The 19,516-nt window shown below is 41.3% G+C and overlaps 1 protein-coding gene across 3 annotated transcripts in view; it reads right to left on the bottom strand.

Annotated features, from left to right (window-relative positions):
• The window catches only part of DNAJC6 (DnaJ heat shock protein family (Hsp40) member C6), a 109,895-nt gene that overhangs the window by 22,496 nt on the left and 67,883 nt on the right, over positions 1-19,516 (bottom strand). For all 3 annotated transcript variants that reach the window (XM_081144045.1, XM_081144046.1, XM_081144047.1), the window contains exons 3-11: positions 19,088-19,137; positions 18,842-18,990; positions 9,722-9,844; positions 5,820-5,953; positions 5,097-5,291; positions 4,105-4,222; positions 2,394-2,473; positions 1,361-1,554; positions 1,172-1,252 (exon numbers count right to left, since the gene is read on the bottom strand). In XM_081144045.1, coding sequence (XP_081000171.1) covers positions 1,172-1,252; positions 1,361-1,554; positions 2,394-2,473; positions 4,105-4,222; positions 5,097-5,291; positions 5,820-5,953; positions 9,722-9,844; positions 18,842-18,990; positions 19,088-19,137 — 1,124 coding nt within the window. The remainder of the gene's footprint in view (positions 1-1,171; positions 1,253-1,360; positions 1,555-2,393; positions 2,474-4,104; positions 4,223-5,096; positions 5,292-5,819; positions 5,954-9,721; positions 9,845-18,841; positions 18,991-19,087; positions 19,138-19,516) is intronic.

The following is a 19,516-nucleotide window of genomic DNA, read 5'->3' as shown; positions in this document are numbered from 1 at the left end:
TGAACCTCGCAGTTAACTCTAGCAAATTCTAAAGCAAGGATTGAGACAGCATGGGGACTTGGGCCTGAGGGGAAGGAATGCCAGACAGCCCGAGGGAACACCAGATAAAATAACCACACAAATGCAACCACACCTCCACTTTCGTGCAGATGTGGAAACCATTGTTCCACATGCACCGTCAATTAAGGTTTGACCCCTGTACTACCTTCCTCGGGTGGCAGCGGTGAGCAACACTGCCCTCTTGCCCTCACTGGGCGGGTGCAGAGGTCACTGCTAAGCAACTCAAAGCAATGAGAAAGTGGTGCGGCCCTGACAGAGGAAAAAAATCCACACCTTGCCCTACTTTTACATAGGCCCACTTTATCCACAGCCTATTAAACAACCCAACAAAGCCACTCGGGAGCCATTCGGGAATCCTGTCCTCACATGCTATCTCCCTAGTACCTGGTGCAAGTCGAATAAAATTTGTCTGGAAATATCTTGGGTGGTTCCTTTTGATTTCCATCTTGGGGAACCCAAGGAACCCAACCAGTGACAGGAGGGCAGATGGGTATCAATTAGAATGCCAATGCCAGTCTGCTGATGACAGCAATCTGAAGTATTATGTTAGAAAGATTCTGAAACATCTCTAGGTTTAGCAGAAAAGGATACTGTGATGGAGCCTGATTTCTGCCATGATTGTTAAAGCAAGTAGCAGAGGTGTGTGGGCAAAGTGTTTGCCTTTCCTGCACCAGGGGAAGCTCAGGTCTGCCCCACTAATGGTTACAGCCTTCTGGGAGAAAATGACAGATTTATATTTTTAGAATATTTAGCTGAGGGCGGGAGATAGAGTTAATTTGTGTGTCAGCAGAGTAAAGGAAGATCCTAAAAAAGATCATGCTTATTTGTAAACCCAGGAGAAATGTGATCCAAAATACTGCATCAAGAGAAAAGGTAGCATTCAGCTTAAAATAGCCTTTTGCATCAGACTGAGAGCATTTATGGACTTGAAAGTAGGGAAGCTGCCTGATCTGAAAAAGGAATGAGCCAAGAGAGTGTCAAATAAGGAGGGGTGGGGATGACTTCTAAGTGCTGCTTTACTTTAGGCTGCTTTGAGAATTAATCACCTTTATGAAAGAACCATGTGACTTAATCACCTAACCACATAATGTACAGAAATGCTTGGAAGTACCTTGCCAACAGAGACTGGAAAAGAAGCCACCTTGCCCAAAATGCCTGGGGTTGTCTGGAGGGATATCTATTGGAGCCTGTCCTGCAAGACAAAAGGCCATGGAGTGTCAATGAAGCAGAGGAAGTCAGTCAGTGTGATAGATAACACCGAGGCTTCACGCTGGAAACAAAACCTTCAGGTGACTCATACCTCCTAAGGCCAGAGTGTCCTGATGCTCCTGGTGAGACGAGAAGAGAATGCTGGGATTGATATCTCTTGTGCAGTAATGTTCCCATGGCGGGGTTAAGTCGACCACTTTGTCCTGGGGCTGTAGTTCTACATCCAGAGTCACCTGAAATAGCTGAGGATATTTTTCTGGTACATCACATGCATCTAACTCAGGCCTAAACAGGGAAATAAAAAGATCAGATCAGTGAAAGACAATGGAACCAGTACAATGTTCAGCACAGACACCATTGGAGGCTGACTCCTAGGTTAACTCTGAGACTCACTTCTAGGGAAAAAGCAATCAGCATTCATTAACCAAATTACTTTATTGGTCTGAGCTTCAGTTTCCTCCTCTAGAGAAAAGAGGGGGAAAACACCTACTCGAAGAATTTGGATATGATTACATGCAAAAGCATTCCAGAACACGGGTGATACATACAGCCAGTGTGCACTGGCACGGCCAATCAGTTACTAAAACAGTGAATAGGCCCAAGGTCACCACACTGAGCTCTTGGATGTCTACTCCTACCCTGACCCAGCAACTCCCATCGATCACCCCAGCTTCAGCCAAACCCCCGAGCTCTCTAGACCAGACTGTAATACAGCAACCAAGGGTTAATGTCTGATGCAAGGGGGTCTCCCAGGACCCTGCTTGAATGCTGTGGCCTAGTATCCAGTGTGAAGGGCCATTGCTCATATCATACTACTGATGACACCGCCACCCCTGTTGGAAAACACAAAGGGTAACACAGAGGCAAAGGATCCCAGCATTGATACTTTGTTCCCTCTTGTTCCTTCACATGGAATTTTAGGCCTTTCTATTTGAAGTCCCTTGAACCATTTTTGTTCAAGACAAATGAAAACGCCAGCCTCTCTGTGCTGCTGAGCTACGCTCAACAGTCCTGCGGCAGATTCAGGGACGCTGCAGCATAGCACCAATGAGCCTCGGGCACCTGGCTCCCAGCATTTCACAGCTGCTCGCTTGAAACGGGTTTTTGGCCCAAGCAGCACTCACTTGGTGAACTTTAAAACCGTTGTTTCCAGTGGTATGAATCCAGTATGAAACTGAAGCTGGAATATCTGAGTGTTGGTCACCTAAAAATACATGAGAGAAGCACATTATAATCAATTGGTGGGAAGGGAATCAGATCAAACGATTATATTTTGAGGAGCCATGCACCTCCAAATATTTCTAAGTCTGAACCTTTTTTACTATAAACATTAAATGACTTCCCCATTTGGAACAGGCTTGGCTTCATTTCTAGCCTGTCCTCTCCACAAACTCTGCCTTGGCAAGCCATTTCCTCATCTGCTAATAGCCCATGTTCTTGCACATTCTATTCCGTCCATCCAGTATGCCCCTACTCCAACCTGATAAACTCATCCTTCAGAGCCCACCTAGAAAGGTCAGAGCCCCTCTGTAGCCTTTCTGGGCCACCAGTGGCTAAAACAAATTGCTCCCATTATAGCATCTAATCCTCCCTCTAACATGGCAGTGGGTATTTGTACATGCATGAATTTCCCCGGCTAGGCTACGTTGTGTTTTTTTGGTTAATCCTCGTCAAGGATATCTTTTTCCCACTGATTTTTAGAGAGAGTGGAAGGGAGGCAGGGAGGAGGAGAGAGGAGAGAAACATCAATGTGAGGGAGACACATCAATTGGTGGCCTCCTGCATGTGCTCTGACAGGGGCTGGAGATCGAACCTGCAACCCAGGTACATGCCCTTGACCAGGAATTGAACCCGTGACTCTTCAGTGTGCGGGCCAACGCTCTAACTACTGAGCCACGCTGGCCAATGCAAGGCTAAGTTTTTTAAAGGCAGGGACACAGTCTTATTCTTCCCAGTCCTAAACTCCTAGGCAATGACTGATACAGCGCATGCACTTAGCAAATAATTGATGAGTTAAAATGCAATTACGTGTAGTAATATTCCAAAAGTGGCAGTCACCCGAATGTCCTCAACTGATGAAGAGATTAATAAAAGGCAGTATAGTCATACAATGGAATATTATTTGGCCATATAAAGGAATGAAATATTAATAAATGCTATAACATAAATGAACTTTGAAAACATGCTAAGTGAAAAGAGCTGGTCACAAAAGACTATATATATTGTATGATTCCATTTATATGAAATGTCCAAAACAGACAAATCCACAGAGACAGAAAGTAGATTAGTGGTTGCCTAGGGGATAGAGGAGGGGAAATGGGCAGTGACTGCTAATGGATACAGGGTTTCTTTTGGGTATGATGAAAATGTTCTGGATTTAGACAGTACTGATGGTTGCATAAGCCTTTGAAAATACTACAAACAACTGCAGTGTACACTTTTAAAGGGTGAATTTTATGTTATGTGAATTGTACTACAATAAAATAATTTAAAAAGTGTAATTACTTAATCCTATATCCTTAATAGAAGTAGCCCCGCATGCTGATCCAAATGGGACACTGTAAAAAAGGCACAAGCTTCTAAAGAGCAAGGTGTGCTAGAAGTTCTTGGGCTGCCACCTCCTAGCAACATCATCTGGGCAAGTCATAACCTCTCTCAGCCTCAGCTCCCTCCCCTGTAAAATGAGGGGAGGTGGGCACAAGCAGTCTGTAATGGCTCCTTCTGATTCTAAAACCATAGGATACTCGAGCCTAAAGTGATGTAGAAGGAAGACTCTGAAATACTCCCACTGAAGGCTCAGAGGAGCTTATGCCACGATTCCTCCTGAGACCGTACCTTGGCTTGTAGCCGGCTCCCGATGGTTGACCTCAAGTGATACATGGAAACAACCACATCTCCTTGCACAGTGATGTTCAATGGAATGAAGATTTTCCCATCTTGGACACGGTATTCCCTTTAAACAGAGACAAAAACATACATGAAAGAGAGTCTGATTTGGTACAGTCACACAGGTATAGACCCCTGTGGCTCTGGCCAAGGGACCTGTTTGCTCAGGTCCAGACTCAGGAACCATTTCCCATCTTGGGCAAAGTAGGAGCACATCCCGTGCCAACTGGGTGCAGACTGGTTCTGCCATGGGATGGCGTTGGTCTGGTGCCACGGCCTCTCTATCCCATTTGTACTTCTACATCAATAATCACCTGCCCCTACCTCGCAGATCTCATTTTCTTCAAAGACATCTAGCCCTGATATATGCACCACTCCATAACTTTAAATTAATGGTAAAAACAGAGATAGAGGGAACAAAAAGTCCAACGGATCAGTACAGAAATAGCAATGAAAGGCTCTGCGAGGGTCTTGGATACTAATCCTCAAATTCAGTCTATTCCAAACTAATTTCTTTCATGTTACCATCTCTTCACACTCCCTCCCACCTCCCACTGGCAGGTGCTCTTTCTTTTAGATTCTATTATGTCTTTAATTACATCACCATGCACCTAGTTCTTCACCTAGAAACATCATTCAGCTTTCTCTTCATGTTCACCAAGTCTCATCAAGATCATGGCTTTTTAAAATATCCAGGTCCTCTCTCCCTAAGCAGTGTCTTAACTCTCGTCAGAGTTTAGGTTAGTCCTTTAGCTTGTATCACCATTTGAAAGGGGGCTATATGATCCCTTGATTTAGTTGTACTTTTCTATGGTTACCTCCTGTGATAAACATTTTTTTTGTATCAGTCATTTCACAATGACATAGTTCTCACAGGTAGAATATAATCCAACTTACAGAAGAATAGAGCAGTTTACAAGAACTGAAGTATCATGACTTACTTCATTCGTTCAAAATCTGTGCAGGTTGAATATATTTTGGTTTCTCCAATCAGTACATCACAGTAAGGGCGACATCCGTTTCTCTGTTTGTTAAAAAAAGGGACTGGACTGACAGTGATCGACTTAATCGTGAGAGGCTTGAAGTGAGGACGGTAGGGTTTGTCTGCCAGGAGGTCACACATATAGCCCAGGTATCTAAAACAGAAGATTGTCATTCTGTTGGGGCCCACCACACCAGAAGAAAGAAGTCATAGATCTTTGCGAAGACATTTGTTTTTGTAAATTATTAACTGACAATAAAAATTTACTATGCTAATTACTTTAATATGAACTAGCGAAAGAGAATGCAGCCAATAATTGAGGAAAGCTTTTATCTAGTGACACTGTTGTACTTCCCCCAAAGAACAGATGGAGGGGTATTTGTTAAATGAAAAAGCTTATGGGAGCTCACTACTGGCTCCATATCTGAACAGCTATTCCTCTTTGATCTAACAGATTAGATTTAGCAGTTAAAGGCTGGCACTGGGAAATTTTTAGAATTTTATCATCAGAAGCACTTTTAATCCACACAAAAAAAGGTAAGGAGATGCAAATTTTAAATAAAAGGAAGAAACTGTGACTGAAGATAAGAAGTCAAGTATCTAAAAGGTTGTGTGTGTTTTTTTAAGTACATGACACCAATTCCATTATGTCTGCACCTACCCCGCGTCTAGCTTACTTTACCTCCTGTGGGATGGCGAGAGTCCGATTCCTGGTCGCTTTGCATATAACAATCGAACAGCTGGGCCGGGAGTGGAGTAGAGATTACAGAAAATGAACATAGCACCAACCAGAATTGACGATGCTGCTCGTCCATCCTGCCAAAGAAAATGCATAAACTTGTCACAAACATGGTCCGATCAGCCACTCACCACTGAGAATGGCTATGCTTGCCATTAAAAGAGAGGAGCTGGGGGTGCGAGGGAGAGAGGACAGAAATCCTTTTAACTGGGCATGCCTGTCAGTTCAAAATTGTTTACTTGAAAACCAAACTCAGTCCCAGCTGTTCAGCTATTTAAATCGCAAAGCAGAAAGGAGAGATTTATTCTTCGGATGAAACTGACTCTCTACTCACCTTGAAACCCTGCAATATAAATTTGATTTGCATATAGTTACTGGAAAATAATCTAATCGTCAATGTAACTTTGGAATTGTGACATCAGAACTAACAGTTGAGGCCTCTTGGCTTAGAGCTGAAGGTAGAGTTCACAGGCTAGGTAAATATTGTATTTTGGAATATGCTATGTATATATGGCATACAATATATGTTCCTAGATTCATATAAAATCATATAAAAGAAGCGTCGCCTGATTCAACCTCATTCAGTGGAGGAATATATACAATCACATTCCTGACAGATGGTGACCAACCTCTTCCAGAACACTGTAAGTGACAGGGAGCTTAGTGCAACTTGAAGTAGGCCAGGCCAGTTTACAAGGTTCTTCCTTACATTGAAAAGGCTGAGTTGAAGTCTATGCCACTCAATGATCTTCACTCTTCCTTCTGGGAAGACCAAGAGTAAACTGACTCCTTTCCTCCTGTAACAACCCTGACATATCTGAAATACCTCCCTTTCCATCAACACTTTTATTTGCCAGGTGAAAACCACACCCAATCTTCAATGGTCCATTTTATGTGTTAACTTGGCTGGGCTACGGGAGCCCATACACTTGGTAAAACATTATTTTTGGGCATGTATGCGGGGATGTTCCTGGAAGAGGTCAGCATCTGAATCACTAGATTCAGTAAAGACATCCACCCTCATCCAAAGGGAGGGGGCATCATCCAATCTGCTGAGGGCCCAAACAGAACAAAAGGTGAAGGAAGGGCAAATTCTCTCTTCTTGAGCTGGGACCTCCACCTTCCCCTGCCTTCAGACATCAGAGCTCCCAGTTTTGGGACCTTTGGACTCCCACACTTACACCAGGAGCCCCCTTGGTTGTGAGGCCTTCAGACACAGACTAAATTATACCATTGGCCTTCCTGGGTCTCCAGCTTGCAAAGGGCAAACCCTTTGCAGTTATGGGACTTCTCAGCCTCCATAACCAATGAGTCAATTCCTATAATAAATTTCATATTTCTCTAGGGTGTCCCCCAAAAATGTATACACACTTTGACAGCTGATAGTTAAATTTTGAAAATGAAAGGTATTTTAATAAACACTGCCTTTATAATTATTCATAGCATGCATACATTTTTGGGGAAACTATATATATATGATATCCTACTGTTTCTGTTTCTCTGGAGAACCCTAACATAAAATCCCTTCAGTTCTTCCTCATTTGATATTCCATTTCAAGAGACATCATCGTTTGGTGTACTTCCTCTGAACAAGCCAGTTTTAAAACAACCACCTTAAATATGCTGCCCAGATGTGAAACGTAAACTATGACATGTGTTCTAACCAAACTAGGGAGGAAATATCATCTTCCTTAGTTTGGACACTAAGTTTTTATCAACATAACCTCAGGCCACGCTAGTTTAAATGCAGGCTAAGTCACACCATAAGCTCGATTGATCTTCCCATACACTAAAGCCCCTTGTTCTTTTTCAGATGATGGTGAAGCTAATGGGCGAATGTATTTAATATTTTAGAATCAGAATTCAAGACTGTACATTTATCCCGTGTTTAACTTCACATAGTTTCTGTTAAACAACCAATCTCCTCAAACCTTTAAAATCTAGATTCATTATGCGAATCTCCCATTCTGAGAAAATCGGTGAGACTGATCTCCACGTTGCCATCAAAAATGTTAATTAAAGGGCAACCAAACGCAACCTTGGGAGGCTGCTGATCTATCAGCCATCTACCTTTGGAAGCAGATATTCAACCACGATTTCACAAGATATGTAACAACCTAGCCCAAGTTTCTCCATCTTGATTACAAGAAACTGGTAAATGCCTTGCAGAAATCCAATAAACTCTCTCTACTAATCTATTAGTCTGTTGCAAAAAGTTCAGTTGGTTTAACATGTGCATTCATAATAACCCAATTTTTGGTGTTTTTTTCTAAGAGTTGAAAATCATCTGTGCAAAAATTTATATGAGAATTTTGCCTGAATTGCCATCAGGCTCACCAGCTGTAACTTTCCAGGATCAACCTCCTCTGTCTTTTGGAAACAATCTCCCTTTGATTGCCTGGCACCACTTCTTCGAGCTTCCTCAGATTACATAAGGGATCCATAATTGCTTTTCCGAGTGCTTTCGGCATTCGGTCACATAATTTAAGTCTGGAGAGTAGATATTGTTCAGTACTGCGAGGCTCTTTTACTATCTCACTACCTATCGGCTTTGTCTTAATTACTGCTACTCCCTTTCCAGCTTGACATTTGTTCCCCGATAAAGGAACAGAGTAAAGGACTTAAGATAAGATTATATCATGTGCCTCAAGCATTTATTGTTGTCCTTATTCCAAGGACATTTTTCTTTAAAAAAGACATTTTTCTCAATCTTAATTTTTTTTAGAATTTAATCTTCCAGACACTCTTCTACCAGACTCAAGGTGCTTTGAAATGGGTCCCTTCCTTTTACCTGCCATGTAGGTCTTCTACAAAATTTTATTTGTTTTTATATTAGAAGTTAAGTATTTGAAGTGGAAAGAAGAAAAAATGTTCTGCGTTTCCCCCTCTTAGCCAACTAGCTTTCAACAAGAAGAGGGAGAGTGATCCAGTAATATCAGAGTAGAAACATGCCCTGAGGTTTTCAGAAGCAATGAGTATTTCCAGTATTTACGCTCATTTGTTTATGTTGTCAATCACTTATTCAAATCTTTCATACCTGGGGTGCAAAGGCAAAGAAGACATAGTTCTTGCCTATAAGATGCTCTTAGTCTGGAGGGACAATAGGGAGTTCACCAAATGCCACAGAAGGCATCTAGTTATATAGTAGAAATGTCCATATGGTGAAAACACTCAAAAGAGTCAAAAAGATTTTACTGAAAGTTGAGTTTTAAACAATAAGAGGCCTCGGAAAAAGGGCTAGAGAAAGGAACTCTGTAAAGTGAGTATGTGACTACTTACAAGGGTATAGGTGTCTTTTTATTTCATTTTTATTCAAACACAAAAAGTAAGGAAAGCACAGGGAATATAGTCAATAATATTGTAATAACTGTATAATGTCAGATGGGTACTAGACCTATCAGGGTGATCACTATGTAAGTTATATAAATCTCTAGTCACCATCTCCTGTCCTTGAAACTAATATAATATTGTATATCAACTGTAATTGAAAAAATAAAAAATAAAAATTTAAGAAAAAATAAATACTCCAATGTGTTTATGGCAACTTTATTCACACAAGCTCAATGGCATCTTTATCTGCTCTTGTCTCCACACATTCAGAATCCCTTTATGATGTGGTTTATGTACATGTCCGCCTGTCCCACTAGTGCTCAAATTTCAAGGCAAGAATAATAAGGTCATTCCTCATTTTTATATCCCCCAGATCACCTAATTCCTAAGTAGGAGCTCAATAAATGATCTCAACTTAAATGTTACCTGCTCATCAATCCGCATAGGGCCAACAGTATTTGAGCAAATTATACCAAACAGCCAAGACGATGACAACAACAATGAAGCTTACTCACCAAGCAGTGGACAACACAGACGTTTTTGGGATTCTGTAGTAGCCAGTTATACATATTCCGACACACAGCAAAGAGGTTGTGCAGACTGGGGGCCTGCCTAATGGGCCAACTGCATTCTGAAACCTAAGGGAACAAGGAAAAGGAAATGAATTCCCCTAGTGACTTCTTCTCCATCAACAGGTATGACACCGAACAACTGCTCCTGGGAGTGACACTCTAGCCTCTTTTAATATAGCCAGGAACAGCTGAGAGCGGTCCAAACACAGGAAGAAGAGTTACGGAATCCAGCAGTCTTTTCATTAAAAAATTCTGTTTCCATAAGGGAATGAAAACACATTTTTAAATACATTTTAAATTCAGCTAGACCATTTAAACTACATATTTGGGTTTGTTTTTTTTAAATTCTGTGAGGTTACCCAAAATTTCATTTCAATTAGCAATAATTATGTCTCAGATATATCTCGTTGGCTATAATACTACTGTACAACATTCCAAATTTAATTTCTATTAAGTATAAAATGTTTTGACCTACCTACTAGGTGTTTAATTACAGGTTTACCATATAAACTCTAGACTGTTCCTTATTTTATACCAGCTCTCATGAGCACATGAAAAGTGCAGCAATATGAGCCAAACCTTGTTCAGGGCTCTTAATTCTTTCTCTTTTAATGAAAGGACACGCAGCTCCATAGGGCCAACCTTCACCATTTTTATTCATCTAACACATATTCAATTATCACATTTTATAGAGCACCGACTATGTTCTGCTTGGCTCTAATCTGTACAGCAATCATATAAGACAGGTATTGATATGATCCCCATTTTGCAGATGAGGAAACTGACTCTCAGAGGTTGTCTTGTCAAAAATCACACTGCTGGTCAGTATAGCATTGCAAGTTGGTCTTCTGAATATAATCATTGTGCCACAACAGTATATACTGGTTGAGATTATTATTTCCTTCAAAATACTAGGTATCACCCTCAATTGATATTCACTAATTTAACTAATGAATAATAAAGAGAAGCTTAGACTAGGGCAAACTTTGTGAACTCTTTAAGGCTTTCTTTTTTAAAAACTGAATTTACTGGGGTGACACTGGTTAATAAAATTATATACAAGCCTTTCTTCACAAAATGTGGCAAATGATGCCTACCTACCTACCTGACAGGATTGTGGGTACTACATGAGAATGTATTTCAAGGGCTTAGCTCAGTATCTGACTCACACAAAGTGATCTATAAATGTAGCTATCATTATTATTGTAGCAGGTAACTGCCAGTACAAAGCCCTGAGGTCAGAGAGAGCCAAAAATGTTTGGGAAAAAAATGAATGAGACACTGTATGGCAACAGCGTAGACTGAAGGGGGTCAGATCCTACCTACAAGGCCTTGTGAGGAACTGGGAGAAGTATTTTAAAAAAGAGTGATTCTCAGATCTTCATTTTCCAAAGAACCCTCAAGATCCAGTACGGGGATTGGATGTGGACGACATGAGAGTAGTCAGAGAGATCAGTGACGAGGCTGCTGAGGAGTCTAAGGAAGGGCTGGTGGTGGCTGAGGCTCAGGAGGGTGCAAGGAGACTTGAGGGATTAAGAAGCAAAGAAGGAAGTGAAATACCTCTACACACTAGAGTAGGGGACTGATCTCATGGCGGCCGTGCATGAGTGAGGAGGGGCGTACTTATGAGAGAGATGGAGGGGAAAGAGTCAAGGATGATTCCAGGCTTCCGGTGTGAATGGCTGGATAGAAGAATGGGAGCAGGCACCACTGGCTGACATAGGGAATTCTGGAGAAAGAATGGGTTTTGTGCGGATGGTGTCATCAGAAAGTGTTTTACAACACTAACACCACTGGCCTATGAAAACCCAAATGTCTCAAATGCCTAAAATTTAACAGTGGAGCAAGGGAAGGAGGAGCAATCTGTTTGGTTTGACCTTTTCTGGTAACCAGATAATAACCACTCCAAATATTAAATTATGTGTGGTCTCTTAAAGCTGACATCTAAAAGAAAACACATGTTTCTCTCTCTGGGGCTACCAAGAGAGCCCATTCTTTTTGGTTGATTTGTAACTTTTTTTTCCTATAAGATGATTACAGGGTAGTGGGAGGGAACCTTTCTGGTAACCCATTTTTCTATACCTTTGGGAATGACAGATGTGGTTTATGAAACAAAGTCGTTGCAATGCTTGACATAGCTACCAAACGCTGCACGGTCACCCAGTATCGGGCTTTTGTTGATTTGAACTCTGCAACATATTGTTCTTTTTACCCAACATGATTCAGGGCTGTATCTGGCCCATTTTTTATCCCCCAAATAGATTCCCCACTGATGTCTCTTCAGGGAATGGAGATAATATACCGATTTAAAAAATAATTGGGAAGATAAGTTTTTGCCATCAGAGGAATTACAAAATGTACATTTCCACAGCTTGCTTCCTGTCTGCAATGTTTTTTCTCCCCTAGTAAATCACTATTCTTCCTTCAAAACCCAAGTTCAAGTGCTCTCTTGTCTCTGACAGTTTCTCTAACACAACCAAAGGCAGAAATATTTAGTCAACTTAGTCATCTTTGTACCCAGGCCCTTGTCCACTTTCATCTATTACAGCTCTTATAGGTAGAGCAACAAGGGTAAGCCCACAGGCCGGGTTTCCATCTTGGCCTTACCACTTACTACCTAAGCCACAATTCTCTTGTGTGTAAAGTAAAAATGGGTATTACAAGATTGTTGTGAGAATTTAGTAGCACAACGACATCAACATAGTGTCAGCATCTTGTCAAGCTGTATTCAAATTAACTGTTTATGTCTGTCTCCCCTCTACACTAAGCTCCATGAGAAGAGAGACCGTACGTAACTTATTCATTTTTGCAACCCAAATCCAGTTTGCATGTACTAGCTGAATGGCAGGTGCTCAGCAGGTATTCGCTGAGTGAATGAATGAGTAAAAGCACGAGCCCCACTTGGCAATCTCTTCTTGTAATCAGATTTGTCTGCATGTGCAAGAACAAGTGAATAAATTTTGCTGTTTTTTTAGATTGCAACTATGTAAAAGTGTAGGAAATTTGTTTTCCCAGGCAGTATTTTTAAACATTTTAGAAACTGTATGTCACCCACACAAACACTGCCAATATTTATAACAAGTCTCAGTTAAAAGTTCGCTAAATTGTTCTTAGCACAATAGGCTAATAGCTCCAGAATAATTAAATCAATCAAGTAAATAATATTAATTTAAAGTGCTCTATAATTACATATTTACTCGATATATAATGACACATCATTAAGCAAACATACAATTAGAACTTTTTTAAAGCATGTGCTCTGTCTAAAGGGGAAAAAACATTAAGGCATAAACAAATCCAAAACATTCTAAAGAGGAATTCAATCACTGCAAGCTATTTTTTTCCTCTCTCTCTGGAGTTCACAGTTTCACACAGTAAGCACTATCTTAGGGCAAGTGACACTTCGCTGTGCCGTCCCCAGTCCTTTTGAACACCTCCCGGAGCTGCAAAGCATCAGAGAACACCATAAGGGTTGCAAGACTGCCATGATGTCACCCAGTGGGAAAAGAGGCCAAATGAGAACCCGGGCTGGATGCCATTCAATTTTCATCTGTCTGTCACCCCAAGCATGAGATAAGATGGCACAAGCATCCCATCTGCTGAGTATAAGAGCAAAAGGTGCTATGGAAAATCAGACTGAAGAGCCATATCCAGTGTATCCAGAATCTGAAACCATTTTTGGAGGACAGGGGTATTTTGGTCAATTATTATTATTTTTTTAAATATATCTTTATTGATTTCAGAGAAAGGAAAGGAGAGGGAGAGAGATATAAACATCAATGATGAGAGAGTCATTGATCGGTTGCCTCCTGCATGCTCCCAACCAGGGATCGAGCCCACAGCCCGGGCATGTGCCCTGATCGGGAATCGAACCCCGATCGCCTGGATCCTAGGTCAAAGCTCAACAGCTGAGCCATGACCGGCGGGCTGGTCAATTATTTATGGCAGCATTTTATTATTACCCATGTTGATCATGGCTACCACTTACTGAATGCTTACTCTATGACAGGCACTGCAATCAAATTTATTTCTTAAGAAAACCTAGAGAAAAATGTTCTAAGTATTTGTGAGATAGGTGTTCGTATTGTCACCCCCATGTTATACAGGAGAAAACTGAGTTTCAGGTGAGGTAACTTACCCAGGAAGGGGAACAGCTGAGGTAGGAACCTAGTGTAATTTCTAAAGTTTAAAATTTGTATGTATTATGCACATTATACCTCAATAAAAATAGTAAATTTGTGTGTTCTCTATTATACCACACTGCCTGATGAATATTTACTACATTTCCATCTTACATCTTGAGGCTTCATGTAATGGCTATATTTTACCACGGTTACTACATTCGATTCACAGCAGCCACAGCGTGGGGACCCCCGGCCGCCCGGCTGCCAGGCCGGGGTTTCTTTCTGCCCCCTATTTCCTGTCCTCACCCTTCCGCATCGCAGCAGAGGGAAAGAGGGAGCGTCGCTCCTCTACCGCCAACCCGGCACCCACCAGCAAACCAAAGCAGAAACGACGGGAGCTTTAGGGAACCCAGGAAGGAAAAGGCCAAAAGAAAAGGCTCACCTACAATCAAGGCCTCTTAAAGAAGCTCAAGTTGATCATATATCTTCCAAAAATCCAGTTGTTCCCAAAAGGGAAGAAATCGTGCAAGGCCATGTGGTTTGGAAAGAGTCAAAATGAAGGGAGAGTCTGAAGGAAGCTGCAGGGCTACCTTTCTGCGCTGACCGACAGCAGACCTTCCTTCCTGCTTGGGCAGAGGGAGAGCGGGCTCACAGGGGCACTGAGATGGCATCGGTCCGGATGCCAGGACGTCACAGCCAGGCCGGATTCGACGGCCATTCACCCAGTGTTCTATTTATTGACAACAGCATGATGTGTAAAGCAGGGGTTCCTGATGTTCTGGGGCACAGCTCTAAACCATCTGTGCAGAAAGGGAGCCAGTGTACACACCCGTACACACCCGTACACACCCGTACACACACGGAGTGGATGGGTCCAGTGTTTACTTGGAGGACGATGCGGAAAAGCTGTGGGTATAGACAGCGATGATGATGACACAACACAGTGGTGTATTTAATGCCACTGATTTGTACACTTGCAAATGGTTAAAAGGATACATTTATGTTATGTATATTTTTCCACAATTATAGTTTAGAAAATGAAGTGGAAGCAGATGCTTAAACTCTCTGAAGCCCATCCATGGACCTAAATACACAGTGGACCCCTGTCTTTTCAACTCAGATTAAGAACATCTGGTTTAGATGATGCATCTCATTAGTTTCCAGGACTTTATTGTCAACGTCAGTACTTATCGCTTCCTCAAGGTGGTACTGGCTAAGAAGAACTAAAAACTGACCTTCAATACCTCCTCTGTAATTCTAAAAGGTATTCTGGCACCTCACTTTGAATCTGGGACTATCTGCCATGTGCTGTTTTGAGCTGAATCTTCTGCTAAAACTGAAACTAAACGCAGAGTCCTATTTTAACTTTCTGTTACTTAGGCAAATACTAAGAAAACTGCTTTTTTATTATTGCATATGATTCCTGTCAAACCATGTGACTTCTAAGCATAAAAGCTAATCAAAATATAGAATCAAATCCCTAAGCAAATAAATTCTTCCTAGAAACAGCACGTCTTTGCCACTACCACCAGTATTCCCAAACACATCACATGGTAAAAATGTAAAGTGACTGAGTTCAGTTTTTAAGGCACAAAGACAGACAGAGCTGGATGCCTGTGAGTCTATAAACAAAACCAGTCTCCTGTTTAGTCTTTTCCAACACTGGGATTTATGGAACACTCTGCCATATACACTTATTAAAATAACATTTAACTGCAGACCTAATACTCCACTGACCTGAAAGGAGGAAGAAACGGCTTTAGTCTTCATGGACTGGAAGATGAGACGCAAGACAGCTTTTCTAAGTAATGCAACAGTAAGACGCAAATCAATTCATAGAGTTACTACTTGGGGACAGAAAGGACCAGAAGCTTGAAAAAGCCACGTGAAAAATAGAGCTAAGATGAATATACCATTTTGGGGCCTAACTCATATGCAACTGAGGGTGCAGGAGCTATGCCAGAGGGTCTAGTTCTAATTTGCAGAGCCTGGGGCTATCTCTGGAGGGCTGAGGATATCATGAAATCCTGTATTTTAGGGAGAAAGGATTGGAAAAGCCTTGTGGAAATCCTCCCTTTAGTGAAGTTAGGCTAACAAAGAAGGGGTGGGGGCAGTGTGGTAATGGATGGCTTTTTAGGGAGAAGGAGCAGCTCATGCAAAGAGACAGTGTGTGTGCCCTCTGGTTGGAGTATGAGGTTTCTGGGCATGAGAAGAGATGAAGTCAGAGAGGCAGGCAGAGGCCAGGTCATGAAGAACCTCTTAAGACACATTCTGCAATTTGCATGGAAAAGAAATAACACCATACCTTTCACCTACACAAGACTTACTGTCCTGGCCGGTGTGGCTCAGTTGGTTAGAGCATCATACCATGCACCTAAGGGTCACGGGTGTGATCAGGGCACATACCCATGTTGTGGGTTCAATCCTCGGTTAGGGCACGTGTGGGAGGCAACCGATGTTTCTCTCCCACATCGATGTTTCTCTCTCTCTCTCTCTCTCCCATCCTCTCTCAGAAATTGAATAAAAAAAAATTTACTCTTAAAAAAAAAAAAAGACTTATAAAGGTCCAGCCCTCACTGCTGTCTCCCTTCACTAATCTCCCTCAGTAGGTACTGTACATATTTGCATTTGTCCTGGGTTCTCTCTCCAACTGGGCTTACGTGCCTTGAGAACAAGAATCAAATATTTATTTTATATCTACGTGTTTAACAGTCCTTGACACATCCATTCATCTGTGAAACATTTAGCCATCCCAGGCACTATTCTAGGTATCAAATAAAATAAACACGCTTCCTGCCCTTTTAAGGCAAGTGAGAGCAAGCAGCCCATGGCAGTTTCAATTCAACATATAATTCCTGGTTCCTCTGGTAAGATTGTTAAGCTTGGTCACAAAATATGTAGTTACACTAATAGGTATCTTTATAGTGACTGCTTTTATAAATACTACCCAAAGATACATCTTCATATGTATGAATGCTTCTATAATGATATTATATCTTTATTTACTTTCAGAAGGAAACTGTTCCAGCCTATCACAGATCTTTTAAGATCAAATAAAATTTCTATGAACAATTGTGCAGGATGTTCCACATTCCTTCAGTTTTAAAAATGATGGCACTGATTTAGTCTCCAAAATAGAAAAAAATCAATTCTAAAGATTTGCATCTGAGTTAGAAACAGAATAACTACCCACACTTTTGTTTGACATCAATTCACTTACTCTGAAGGTAATAGATGGAGTAGAGCTGGTAGGGCAATTAATTATAGGGAATTTTAAGGAGCTGCATTTAAAATCTCTGTTAGAGAGTGCCAAACCGCTTCAGATGGTTTCATTGGTGCTTCTCAGAATGGTCCCCAGGGAGACAGAGTAGCAGCACCCAGGAAGTTGTTAGCAATTTGGATTCTCCCCGCACTGTGTCCCGCTGAATCAGCAATGCTAGGACTGGTATTTAACAAGCCCTCTAGGTGATTCTGATGTACACTGAAGTTTGAGAACCACTGGGTTATCTCTTGCTATTTGGAGAACACTCTGAGAAGGGAGAGTCCTTAACAAAACCCTCCCTTATCATACTGAACATTAGGGCAGGAATCTTAAGAGAGCATGCAGGTCAACCTTCTTATGTTTTTTACAGATCTGGAAACTGAGGCCTGGACACTATCAATGGCAACTGAAATTTGGAGCAAAATGTGTTCTGGTATCAAAGCTGAGATCCCAGATACACAGATACCATTTTACAGTTTGGAAACCAAGTTTCACTTTTAAAGGGTCCAACGTACAGAAAAGCCCTTTGATTTATTAATAGACAAGACGTAGTTGCAGAAACAATTATATGTAAAGGCTAAGTCTAAATATTTGCAGATGTTTTTGAGAGAGAAAAAGCCTTATCTTGGTGAGTAAATCAAGAACTCAGTGACAGGAGACTAGGCTTTGGGTGATGAACACACAGTACAATATACAGATGATGTATTCTAGAACTGTACACTTGTAACTTACATAGCATTAAGTACCTTACCCTAATGTAATTATGTTACTTACATAATGTTAATCCAATAAATGTAATATTAAAAAAGAGAATTTAATGGCCAGAAATATCAGGCTCGACATTAGATTCAAACCAAAGCCAGCTCTCATAGCTCCTGAACTAGGAATATTTCTCAGTCTATTTCCAGAAGCTCCTTCAGAGGGCAATCCATCTTTTCCAAGTAATACTGTCAGCCTGGGGTAATGGTTAAGAACACAGGCCTTAAGCCACTTACTAGCAGTTGTGGTCTTGGGCAAGTTACCTTACCTCTTTATGCCTCAGTTTCTCCATGTATCTCAGAGGGCTGTTGAGAGAATTTAATGAAATACTGCATGTCAAGTTCCCAGCACAGTGTACATGCTCTATAAGTGTTGGCTGCTGCTCTCACTACTATTAATATTAGTAATAGTATTACCAAACCTACCATGTAAACTCTTTATGTGCTATCTTCATTCATGAAAGAAGCTTTTTTACTGAATGTCAGCAAGCTAGTTTCATTAATACTAGTGTGTCTGTACTGGTCTAGTTACATTGCCTCATCTCAATGCCCAAGTAACAATAAAGAAAGGTTAAAGGCATGATTAGTGTTATAGTACAAAGATAGCCAAATGCCTCATGTGGCAGTTCAGTCTCCAACTGAGCCTCATAGTAACTGAGCAACCAACCACAACTGATTTGAGGCCCTAACTTAGATGGTATTTCACTGACAGATAAACTTTCCTGCAAATATCTTCACCCCAAGAAAATCTTCAGAATATCTCAGTAAAGCCTAGTGAATATTTTGTGGCTAGAAATGTCCAGCGTGTGTAGTTTTTCAGCTTCATGTGCCACAGGGTGAAGGCTTTGAGGATAGCTCTTAGGAGGAGAAATACCCTGTTATGTCTCAACCCTGTGATCCCAGAGCTAAAATTCCTTACCCTGCTGTGAAACTTGGCAGTTCGATAAGACTTGGGTGACAGATTGTACACCGTGTAGTGGTCAAGATGTCTGGAATCCAAAAAGCTCCGAATGTCATCAACCTGATTCCTGAATCCTATGTCGACATTATCCAGAGGAAAGGACATCACTGGAGGGTCACACAGAAAGAAAACAGGTTAAACAGGTCTGCTGTCATGATGAGCAGCAATTGAAAACTGAGCAGTTAATAAACATGAGAAACTTACCAATAATTCTGGAGGTAACATAAGTGAAGTCTAAATCTCCCTTCGTGTAGCTAAAAGCCAGACAAGAAAGGACACTCATTAAAATGATCTAAATATGACAAGATTGCTCTCTCTCAATCACCTGCCCATCATCAACGGGGAAGCTTCCCTCTAGCTGGCACATTTTAACTTCCCTCAAGTCTTCTCTCTAACAAGGGAGCATTGTTGAGAGAAGACAGCCTACACCCTAAAGAGCTTAAATCTATCGCTTCCACCCGTGCACCCCAATAGTCTTTACAAACAGATGCCACTTTACGAACAGAATCCACTCCGAAAACAATACTTATTTATTAACATTGTTCCAGGTTCTTTGCCTACAGGGAAATATCACCCATAGGTGTCAGCAGGTAGGGGGTAGGGGAGGAAGTGACTGAGAAAGAACAAAGGGCA

Source organism: Miniopterus schreibersii (genome assembly GCF_964146895.1).
Source record: "Miniopterus schreibersii genome assembly, chromosome: 8".
NCBI classification, from domain to species: domain Eukaryota; kingdom Metazoa; phylum Chordata; class Mammalia; order Chiroptera; family Miniopteridae; genus Miniopterus; species Miniopterus schreibersii.
Note: the sequence above shows the minus strand (reverse complement) of the source record. Positions and strands in the feature narration are given on the sequence as shown.